This window comes from Vicia villosa, linkage group LG1, assembly GCF_029867415.1.
Source record: "Vicia villosa cultivar HV-30 ecotype Madison, WI linkage group LG1, Vvil1.0, whole genome shotgun sequence".
Lineage (NCBI taxonomy): Eukaryota > Viridiplantae > Streptophyta > Magnoliopsida > Fabales > Fabaceae > Vicia > Vicia villosa.
Window position 1 is genome coordinate 99,575,036 of NC_081180.1, and position 12,695 is coordinate 99,587,730.

Consider the following 12,695-nt stretch of genomic DNA (forward strand, 5'->3'; position numbering starts at 1 on the left):
GATCTCATATATATCATCCGCAAGTACAATGCATCAGTTTTCGTAACATCATAATCAATATTATTGAATACAAAGTTAATGGCATAAAAAAAATACATATAAATTATAAACTCATATCATAAGATAAGAAGATGTGGTTCCTTTAATCAGATCAGAATTCATTACGGTTCATGAATGTCAGAGATTAATTAATGTACGTTATCCCAACATCCTAATCTAATTTGTCTACTTTTTGTTAACACAAGCATTGACAAGTAACAATCTTCTAATACTTTATTTTTTTCTTAGTGTCCTATAACATGGTTTCCTCTTAAGTAGCAAGGACTAAATACATAAAATAGTACAATGTTTTGTGCCACGTTGCCACGTTTATTGAGCTGTAAGGAGAGTGATGGATTTGTAATTTGTAATTAAATTAAATGCAATGAATTTGGAAAGTTGTATAGAGGAATAATCCAGGGTGTGGTTTTTATTATAGATGAGGTGTGTAGGTGTGATGAAAGGTTGTTGTGTAGAGAGGTTTGGTGCATATGATATGTGAAGAAGAATTCATCATGTGAATGCATGTGCATTGAGTTGGAGAACATGCTCAAAGTAACAAAACAACACACTTAGGTACATCTGTCTCTCTCCCATTCCCTTGGAAGCCTCCTTTTAAAGTGTCTATTGTGGCCCCCACCTTTAAGGTAGTATTACCTTATAAATGTTCTCTCTTGGTGTATCATTTTTGCAATAGTCTTTCAAACTTCAACATTCATATATTAGCCATGGGAGTTTCTTCACAAACTTCTTTTGATGCAATCACTTTGGAAGAAGCTCTTCAAGGAAGTAACAATTCATCATACTTGTGGAGCAAGAAAAGGGTGAAGAGGTCAAGAAGAATTTTCATGAAGAGAAGGGTTGGTTGTAGAAGAGGCTCCTATGGAATTCAGAGACGTGTGAGGACATTGAAGAGACTTATACCAAATAGTGATGAGTCTATTGGGTTGGAGGGACTTTTTAGAGAGACAGCTAATTATATATTGTCTTTAGAAAATAGAGTGAGGGTTATGAAGGTTATGGTTGAGGTATTGAATGGGTCTGATGAGTGATTGATTCATTTTGTAAAGACCAAACCAAACATTAATATGGTTTGTTTTTAGTTACACAAAAGATTGGTTTTGGATATTGTTATATGTTTATTTTTCATGTTATCTAGAGTTAGATCAGTTTTATGATTATTTTGTTGTGTCAAAGGAGAATCATATATTACAATTCTTTGTTATCACTTATATACATGTACTTGTATTTATCATTACTTACTCAATTGGGTTATTTTATTACTACTTATTTTTATGATTATGCAATGACTATGATGATGTACTTTTGCTACTTTTTTATGAGATTCTATTACATTCCTTTTCCTATATTGAAGCTGTGATTTCAATGAATTTTAGAGGACAATTTTTTAGGAATTATGTTAACTTTGTATATTTTCTTTGAACCTTGTTAACGTGCTCTTCAAGGTTCTCATCCTAAACACAAGAAGTGCGGAATAAAGGGCCATGTGCTGCTGGGGAAGAAAGCTGCAGCATAGAAAATTTAAACATCTGTGAATGTGGATGTGGATATGGATATGATGTGGCTATGTAAATATGGATGTGTATGTAGACTGAAATTGTTATATTGATATGTGTTGGCATATCTAAGTTACTAAGTTTTACATTGGATTAAAAAAAATGGATAATTAACTTTATAGAATGAAAACATCAATATATTTAATATGTTAATATTTTAGATAAAGATTATTGAAAATTTTTAATAATAAAATATATAAAATAATAATAAGGATTCTTTGGGGTGAAAAGACCTTCTCTCTTCAAGATATTGCTCCGAATCGTAAAAGCGAAGATATGTCAACTCGTGTCTAAAAAATAGAAAATCAAGCCACACAGGTTTTTGGTCGGAGAGAATTCTCCAGAACCATTTAGAAAGAAGAGAGGAATTGAATCTTCCAACATGTTTCACTCAAAAACCTCCGTATTTTTTATATTTACAAATATTAGATCAACTTATCAAACTCATTTTAATTTGGCCTTTCACACCTCCCCGATTTGAATGATCTCTTTGAAAATGATCTTGGGAGCACTATAGAATGACAAACAATAAATGGGGATATTGGACATGGATGCATTTATCATCACAATTCTCTCATTAATTGGCATCTGTCTATCCTTTCAAGAATTTAATTTCCTTTGCAGTTTAATCAAGATTGGGATCCAAGTTTCCTTCCTTCGAGGGTTTGCACTGATACTGACGCCTAAAAAGCTAAAGAGATTAGATATGATATCATAAGAAAAGAAAGATGAGTCTGGTTCTATAAATTCATCTTTCAAGTTAATACTGAACAATTTTCTCTTGGATAAGTTCATGCACAGACCTGAGCCCATCTCAAATCCTCTCAAGATTGATTAGAAGCTCCAAAGTTTATTCCAAGATCCACCACTCAGCAAGATCATACCATCAGCAAATTGGAGGAGTTCGAGATGAATATCTTCATTAAAGTGAAATCCTTGAAAATCTCCCAAATTTGTAGTGTTTTTTACCAGCTTTTCTAAGCCTTTTTACGACTAATAAGAATAGTGAGGGAAAAGAGGATCTCCTTGTCTCAAGTCCCTATTCACCCGAAACTATGATGTTGGACTTCCATGGACTAGAATAGACACGGGGCTTTTAAAAAACAAGGCTTCTATCCAATGTAATCCCTTTGAACCAAAATTCATCCTTTGCATGATGAGCCTTAAGTAATTCCAAGAGATACGGTCAAATGCTTTTTGGAAGTCCACCTTCACCAACAAACATTATCTTTTGTTTCTATTTGCAAAGTCTAGGATTTCATTTACCACTAAAAATCCATCAAGAATTTGCCTATGAGATAAGAAAGTTGATTGATTCTTTAATATCAATCTCCCCAAGATCTTCTTAAACCTAGATGACAATAATTTAGAGAGGATATTATAGATAGAAGTGATCAAACATATTGGCATGTACTCCCCTAAGCTTTGAGGGTTATCAACTTTGGGAATCAAGGCCAAGATTGTTCCGGTGACTGCTTTTGGCACTCTAGAAAAGGAATGAAATTCGTTGACAAAATTGAGAATGAATTTTGCAAGAAACTCCCAATATTTTTTTTAAGAAAGTGAGATTGAGATTGAAGAAAGTGGCATCTTCCAATGTAAGACTTTTAAAATCAACAATAGGAGTCTATTCGAATTAGGATCTTTGCAAAAATATTCAAAGTGCTTCTTAATCTCAATTCTAATCTCTTCAACCTTGTCTACCCTCCCCGATTGAGTGCTCATGCTCACTAAATTGTTTCTTATAAATCTTTGTTTCATTGACTTGTGGAAGAAACTTGAATTTAGATCCCACTTATTTATCCATTTCTGCCTTGGTTTTTGTCTCAACATCCTTTCCTTAAATACCATAGTTTGCCACACCTTCGAGGAAGCTTCCGTACGGTTTTGGCCACCTAGGCCTGGTCTCATAGAGAGGTAGAAAAAACTAGATGATCAAGGTAATTCATTGCCTTGACAGGCTTTTCAAATTCGAAGTCTAGAAAACCAAAAACCTAATGATTACAACTTCTTAAATACAAAGCCTGCTTTGCTGTGAAATAAAAAAGCTTGTGAACAAATTGACACGAACGACCTAGGTGTGATCATCCAAGAGGAAATATTCTTCGATATGAAAGGAAAAAAATGCATGGGGAGTGTAACACCCTTCTACCCACATATATTTTTGCATATAATTTTGACGAAAAATAAAACAAACACCCGCAAGGGTGTCACATCTTCATAAATAAACTTCACTTAACAAATAGCCCTGCTCTATAACATGGGTTGCCAAACTTTAAAACATGAATAACATATTTAGCATGGTAAACAAATCACTTATAACTTCGCAGCGGATTAAATAATTCAAAGCATCTTCATCATAAAATAACCATTATCATAAAAGGTAATTCAAGTATTAACGAAAAACATCACAATTCATGCTTACAACGACATGATTATAAAAGTAATGCAAATTCCTTCAAAGACAAAAAAAATCATCGTTCTCAAACCAATCGATCCCAACCCAGATGTTACATATTAGAGCAAAACCCATAGACTTAACGAAACTAAAGTAAGCACACTCTAAAGCTATCTCATAAGCTTCTCGCACTATTCTTTATCACCTGCGCGTTACCCACGTGGAGGCAACATTCAAACAGAAAGGTTAAGTAAATCACAATCATTATAAAAAGTATAAGTAATAGATATAGTAGACAGGGCATGGAAACAACAACCACACAACATTATCTACCACGTCCGAGACATAACCACGGGTAATAATACCCACATAGAGTCACTACAAAACAAGGATCACACCAAACACATCACTTAGCACACATATTATGCAATGTCACAAATAATGGAATGCAACATCTTTAGAATCATGCATGCGGTACCAATACGTCACTGATGACTTAGTCATCGTTATTCTCCAAGGATCCCCACCAATAGAATCGATTCCCGCTTGGAACCGGATCACGTCACAATTTTGCACTCAATCCACACAATAGGATTAAGGCCGTCATTGGACTAGATCGTCCCAAAACTCCATCGAATCATCACCCTACAAAAACCTCACTGGACTACTCGTCCGATAATGCTATGAATGCATGAGGCGCAACAATATACAATAGTAAAACGCAACATCATTCATCATACAAATCATACCTCATCACATGCTTCGTAACATTCAAATCATCAAAACAACATAAAACATAAATCACAAGTCAAATAGTCAACAATACATAGTCATTCCAATTCCACAATGGGAAGCATACTTGGTCATATTCATCACAAAAACATCACTACCTCATCACAAAATAATTCTAGAAACCTACCTCTTATGGTCCATTTTACTCTCCCAGAATATAGATTATTTTATTATCTATCTAACGCTTCGAACGACAGGACAAACAGAGTCTAGAAACTCAAGTTATGCTCTTTTAATTTTTTTCTGCACCTGGTGTCATTCGCCCGACGGGCCCTCTCCTTTGCCCGGGGAACCATTCCAATAACCTGCCACCCCTTCGCCCATTTTATTCTCCTGGCGCCTTACTGGCGAACCTCACCCGCCCGAGGAGACCATCAATTCTCCCGGTGAATCCTTGCGATCATGGAAATTCTGATGTGATTTCCTGCATAAAAACCAATCCAATTTATGTGATTTCTCCATCTTACAGGTCCTAAATTATCCTCTAAACTCAGGTTTTCATCATACAAACACAACTATGTGTATTTCAAATTATAGGCATCATTCTATTACCAATTAACACGTCTAAATCCTCTACCTCCTTCACACCATCACAATTCATCATCAACCCAAAACCCCAAAACCAAATCCCACAATTATCATTCACTTAAGCCAATTATAATAACTAGGATAGACTCCCCTTACTTCAGATTGAAGCTCGTTATTAAAATCCTCTTCGCGTTCTACAAATCCTTCAAGTTCTCCCAAGCCCTAGCTCTCCTATGTTCAACGTTATTCCAACTTTTGCACGATCGAATGAAAACCTTTTTCCCTCTTTTCTCTTTTTGTTCCACTTATCACTCATGGAAAGACTACCCCGCCCTTATTACTTCTAACACCAATATTATTCTATTTATCTAATTAAAATAAGCCCAACTATTATTCTAATTATTTCTAAAACACTCTTAATTCTCGATAATTCCCTACAACACCTATGCATCACCAAACTTCATCGAAACATCACATAAATTGCCAAAACATCATATATTCATCGTTAATTCATCATATCATCGCAATGACTCACATAATCACACCAAACTAATTAAATAAATAATTAAATATAGATTTTTGGGGTGTTACAACTCCCCCCACTTAAATAATTTTCACCCTCGAAAATTACTTGACGGAAACAAGAACGGATAAGCCCCTCTCATCTCATCCTCGCGTTCCCAAGTCAAACTTTCACCAGCCTGTCCACCCCACAACACCTTCACTAAGGCAATCTATTTATCTCGTAGTTGTTTCATTTCTCGACCTTCTATTCGCATGGGTAGTGCTTCTACAGTCAAGTTGTCCCTCACTTGCAACTCATCCATCTGAACCACATGCGAAGAATCCAGAATGTATTTCCTCAATTGAGATACATGAAACACATCATGAATATTCAAAAGTGAGGGTGGTAACGCGGCCTGATAAGCCACCTTACCAATCTTCTCTGAAATTTGATACGGACCAATAAAACGCGGTGTAAGCTTTCTCAATTTCAAAGCTCTACCGACACTTGTCACTGGAGTAACCCTCAAGAACACATGGTCATTCACATGAAATTCAAAGTGCCTTCCTCCTCTTATCATGATAAATCTTCTGACGACTCTGAGAAGCTTTCATCCTCTCTCGGATCGTCTTTATCTTATCAGTCGTCTATTACACAATCTCAGGTCCGAGCACAATGCTCTCCCCTGTTTCACACTGACACAACGGAGTCCTACACCTTCTACCATTTAACGCTTCATACGGTGCCATACTGATACTCGCACGAAAACTATTGTTGTACGTAAACTCAATCAATGGCAAATGGCTATCCCAAGCTCCTCATTGGTATAACACACAAGCTCTCAACAAATCTTCCAATGACTTAATAGTCCTCTCGGTATGTCCATCAGTCTGTGGATGATACTTCGAACTCAACCTCAAGGTAGTACCCAAAGCATCTTGCAAACTCTTCCAAAATCTCGATGTAAATCTAGGATCTCTATCCGACACAATACTCGAAGGTATTCCATGCAATTTCAAAATTTCCTCGATATACATCTAAACCAATTTAGATTCATTGGCAAGAAATGAGCCGACTTAGTCAACCTGTCCACAATTACCCAAATAGAATCATTGCCCTTGGTGGTCTTCGGTAAACCCGTCACGAAATCCATGGAAATACTATCCCATTTCCACTCTGGAATGCTGAACGATTGCATTAACCTAGAAGGTCTCTCATGTTCAATCTTCGATTTCAGACAAGTTAAGAAAGCATAAACAAACTCAGCTAAATCTTTCTTCATACCCGACCACCAAAATAATCTCTTTAAGTCTTAATACATTTTTGTAACACCCGAATGAATACTCAAACCACTTCTATAGCCTTCTTCCAGAATACTCTGCTTAAGTTCTGAAACGTCTGGAATACACACTCTATTCCCAAATATCATCACGCCATTCTCATCAATTCGGAATTCACCTCCTTTACCTTGGTTAATCAATGCAATTGCTCAACTAACTTCAAACTAGACTTTTGTCCTTCTCGAATCTTGTTAAGAATATTACTCGTCAATTTCAACATTCCCAACTTCACACTATCAAGAGTCATTTTGCATACTAAACTCATGTCTTGGTATTGTTCAACTGATTTTAATTCATGCACCATCATCATCGACATATGCAACGACTTCCTACTCAACGCATCAACTACCATATTTACTTTACCCAGATGGTAACTCAAATTGAAATCATAGTCTTTTAGCAACTCAAGTCATCTTCTCTGCCTCATGTTTAACTCTTTTTGATCAAACAAATTCTTCAAACTCTTATGATCACTAAACACTTCAAATTTAGAGCCAAAAAGATAATGTCTCCAAATTTTCAATACAAACACAACAACGGTCAATTCTAAATCATGTGTAGGATAATTCCTCTCACGAACCTTAAGTTGTCATGAAGTACACGTGAAAAAATGTCCATTATGCATCAACACACCACCAAGTCCCATCTTAGACGCATCACAATACACCATGAAAGGTTCACTTGGATTAGGTAAAACTAACATCGCAGGGTCGTCAACCTCTTCTTTAATTCCAAGAAACTCTCTTCACATGCCGTATCCCACACATACGCTTGACCCTTTCGAGTCAATTGAGTTAACGGTATTGCCAACTTAGAAAATCCTTCAATGAACCTTCGATAGTAACCTGCTAAACCAAGAAAACTTCGAATCTCATTCCCAGACTTCGGAATCTCCCATTGCCATACCGCGTCAACTTTAGAAGGATCTACAGTAATTCCACCATTAGAAATCACATGACCAAGGAAACTCACTTCCTTCAACCAAAACTCACACTTCGATAACTTGGCATACAATTTCTTCTATTTCAACACTTGCAACACCATCCGCAAATTCTTAACATGTTCCTCTCCTGATTTGGAATAAATCAAAATATCGTCAATAAACACTGAAGGATAGAAAAACACTTAGAAAGGGGGGGTTTGAATAAGTGTAGCTTTAAAAACTTGACAGATAAAAATAAATTGCACAGTTATTTTTATCCTGGTTCGTTGTTAACTAAACTACTCCAGTCCACCCCCGCAGAGATGATTTACCTCAACTGAGGATTTAATCCACTAATCGCACGGATTACAATGGTTTTCCACTTAGTCCGCAACTAAGTCTTCCAGAGTCTTCTGATCACACACTGATCACTCCAGGAACAACTGCTTAGATACCCTCTAAGACTTTTCTAGAGTCTACTGATCAACACGATCACTCTAGTTACAATCTGCTTAGTTCACTCCTAAGACTTCCTAGAGTATTCTGATCAACACGATCACTCTAGTTCCTTACAACTTAATGTAATCAATTCAAGAGTATTACAAATGCTTCTTAAAAGCGATAATCACAACTGTGATATTTCTCTTAACGTTTAAGCTTAATCTCACTAATATATTACAACAGCAATGTAGTGAGCTTTGATGAAGATGAAGATTCTGAGTTTTGATTTGAACAGAGTTTCAGCAAGTTTGATAAGCGTTGTTTTGTTCAGAATTGTTAACCTTGCTTCTCATCAGAACTTCATATTTATAGGCGTTGGAGAAGATGACCGTTGAATGCATTTAATGCTTTGCGTGTTCCGTACAGCATCGCATTTAATGTTATACGCTTTTGTCAACTACCTCGAGCCTTGTTCACGCTGTGTCTACTGACGTAGCCTTTAATATCTTTTAACGTTCCTTTTGTCAGTCAGCGTAGCTTGCCACTTGTACTTTCTTCTGATCTGATGTTTGTGAATACAGCGTTTGAATATCATCAGAGTCAAACAGCTTGGTGCATAGCATCTTCTGATCTTCTGACCTTGAAGTGCTTCTGAGCGTGATACCATCTTCTGAGCTTCAGTGCTTCTGATCTCATGTTCTTCTGATGCTTCCATAGACCCATGTTCTGATTCTGCTTCGACCATCTTCTGATGTCTTGCCAGACCATGTTCTGATGTTGCATGCTGAACCCTTGAGACAAAGCTTCTGAGCGCTGAATTATGCGTACTCTTTATATATTTCCTGAAAGGGAAATTGCATTGGATTAGAGTACCATATTATCTTAAGCAAAATTCATATTATTGTTATCATCAAAACTAAGATAATTGATCAGAACAAATCTTGTTCTAACAATCTCCCCCTTTTTGATGATGACAAAAACATATATAAATGATATGAATTTGCGATCAGAAAGAATAGACGGCAAAAGACAAATTACACAGCTATAGCATAAGCATATGAATATGTCTCCCCCTGAGATTAACAATCTCCCCCTGAGATAAATAATCTCCCCCTGAAATAAATACTCGAAGAACTTTAATAAAAGACTTCCCTGATTATTTCGGTAGAGACGATCATATAAGCTTCTTGTCTTCAGAGAATTCATAGCTTCTGACTTCTGCTTCCATAGGACAGCTTCAGAACTAGAATTTCCTTAGATCCCTAGAACACTCACAGCTTCTGATTTCTGTTTCCATTCAGGACAGCTTCAGAACTAGAATTTCTTTAGATCCCTAGAACACTCACAGCTTCTGATTTCTGCTTCCATTCAGGACAGCTTCAGAACTTGAATTTCTTTGATCTTCAGAACATTCACAGCTTCTGATTTCTGCTTCCATTTAGGACAGCTTCAGAACTTGAGTTTTCTGGATCTTTAAAACATTCGCAGCTTCTGATTTCTGCTTCCCTCGGATAGCTTCAGAGCTTTGAATTTCTACCAACATCACTTCATGCTAGATTTGTATCAGAACATTGTTGAATGTACCAGAGCATCATCTGAGCATCTCTACATCCTGAAATGTTACAGAACAAAAACTAAACGACAAAAGTCAGCATGAACGAGTTAGAACATAAAATGTATGTTTGAACACATTATATGTATCAGAGCCATATAGGCTAAAATAATGTATCAGAGCAAATAATGTATCAGAGCCATAACATTATATGTATCAGAGCAAATAGAATTTTGTTAGAGCAAATAGACAAATATGGATCAAATTCTATTATCAGTGCTTCTGATTCATTCTTCTTTCTTGCTTCTGATTTCTGAAGCTTGACAGCACTCAGCTTGCTTCAGTTTCCATGGTTTTGCTTCTGTGTTTGCTTTTTGCTTTGAAGATTCTCTTCACTTCTTTATACCTGCAAAACACTTAAACCATGTAGAACTTGCAGTTCTTGTTAGTGAATGTGTGGGAGCTTTACCCAGCAACTGATAGATTAATCAAATCATTTATCATTTATCTTCTCCCCCTTTTTGTCATAACATTAAAAAAAAAGAAAATTTCAAAAGATTTAGATGCATAAAACGACAAATAGAGTCACTGCAATGTAAAAGCAAAGAAACTTTTTCATTGATAACTAAAAAGGATTACAAGAAAGGAATGCAGGAAAACAGATGCAACAAGGAAAGGAAACTACAAAGACCAAAAGACTAAGATCCTAGCCTACGCAAAATCCGCGCCAGAACATCATGAATCCCGTCAGTGCTTGTAGCTTGCCTTGTCATGAAGGAACGAAACTCAGCATTGGCTGCTTCTTGCGCGTCCAAACGAGAAGCCAGCATAGCTTGATTCTGATGAAGAGTTTCCAAGGTCTCCATCAGAGCTGAGGTTTCACCAGAAGAAGAAGCACCAGTATTTCTGCCCAGAGGGACAGCAATCTCAGCAGGGTGATCTTCTGGAAGATCTTCAGCTTGTGCATCTTCCATTTCCTCATCTGAGTCTGACTCAGAAGTAGCCTTAGCATATTCTGGTTCAGGCAGCTCAGAAGTTCCATCTTCCAATGCTTGAAGAATAGCTGCTAGGTTTGTTGGAGGAGTAGGACCAGCAACTTCAGCACGATAAACCACTACTGGAAAGACCATGTGAGGTGCTTTATCAGAAGGGTTCATTCTGAACCAGTTGAACAGCCACTGAAAATCTCCAGTCAGCACAGGAAACCATGGTCTCCACACCACGATGTCTCTGCAGAGATTTTCTTCTTCCAACTCATCTGCTGGTATCTTTCTTTCAAGAACATTTCTGTTCCTGATGAGATGGTGATGGCTGCTCTCACCAACTTCCAACCGGAGACCACGAACACCAGGAGCTTCAGACATAATCCTTCTCTGAGTGTCTGTAGCCTTATCCAGAAAATCCTGACGAAAGGTATTCCAAAGGTTGTTTGTAGCATACTCATCCAGATGATTAAGGTGAGCAGCACCTAGAATCTCCAACCAGCCATTTACATCAGCATGTAAAAGCTCCAGATATGTTTGAGTGGTAGGGGTTGGAGGGTTGACAGTGAACCTTGAGTCGGGAAGAACAACACTATAGGGAATAGGTGTTCTTGTGGGAAAAGGGTATGAGAGAGATGAAGAAATATCTGATGGAAGGGTTGAAGGAGAGGAGATATCAGATGGTGAAGAAGGTGGTTCCGAGAGGATGAATGAGGAGGAAGAGGTGGTGGAGGTCTTTTAAGAGGGGGGTGATTGAGGGGAACCGTCAAGGGGTTGATACACTTTGAGAGGGTCATAGGAGATCCTAACTCTTTTAGGTTTGGTTTCTGGTTCAGCAGATGCCTTTCTCTTTTGTTTCCTATCATTGTCTTGATTCCCAGAGCTTGACGATGGATTCATGATGAATTTTCAGATATTGGAAACTGCTAGGGTTTATGATATGAAAAGAGAGAGAGAGACGAAAAAGAAACCGAATGCAGAGAGAGAGAAATATGAGAGGGAAAAGAAACGTTTGAAGAGTATAAAAAGAAAACTGAAAGAGAGTAAATGATGAAAAGCATTTAATGTTACGTGACATGAGGAGAGATAATAATGACAAAAGACGTGATTTGCACAGTTACCTAAGTAGACGTCCCCTCAACTGCACGCACGCTTGTCCAAGAATAGTGAACACGTGTTTACCATCTGGATAGCCAGTTACAGCTGTTTTGCTTTTATAGAGATTCTGAATCAACTTAGACACTGAAACGTTAGTAATAACTGAATCACAATTTCTAATTGATTTCTATCAGAACTTCTTAAAAAAAATTTCATATCAAAGGATACTCATACGTAAGAATTCTCATCTTCTCATTCTGAGCTTGTTTCTGAAGACCCAATTTGTGCCGATTATATTGAATCCATCTGGTCCAGGAACAAGATCCCAAACATTATTTCTTGTAAACTGATTCAGTTCTTCTTGCATAGCAATTATCCAGTCTGGATCTTCTAGAGCATGATCAACAGAAGTTGGCTCGATCAAAGATACAAGACCTAATTGACAATCTGCATTGTTCTTAAGGAATGCTCTTGTTCTGATTGGATCATCCTTCTTTCCAAGAATGACATCTTCTGAATG

At 37.1% G+C, this 12,695-nt stretch overlaps 2 protein-coding genes across 2 annotated transcripts; one reads left to right on the forward strand and one right to left on the reverse strand.

The window, feature by feature from the left end:
• The first annotated feature begins 750 nt into the window (after positions 1–750).
• LOC131613371 (transcription factor UPBEAT1) lies at positions 751–1,306 on the forward strand. Its single transcript, XM_058885049.1, has one exon. It carries the CDS (start codon positions 768–770, stop codon positions 1,089–1,091), a length of 324 nt encoding a protein of 107 aa, XP_058741032.1. The 5' UTR covers positions 751–767; the 3' UTR covers positions 1,092–1,306.
• Positions 1,307–6,068: 4,762 nt separating this feature from the next.
• Positions 6,069–6,419, reverse strand: LOC131650143 (uncharacterized). The gene has a single exon (XM_058919875.1). It carries the CDS (start codon positions 6,417–6,419, stop codon positions 6,069–6,071), a length of 351 nt encoding a protein of 116 aa, XP_058775858.1.
• Positions 6,420–12,695: the final 6,276 nt, after the last annotated feature.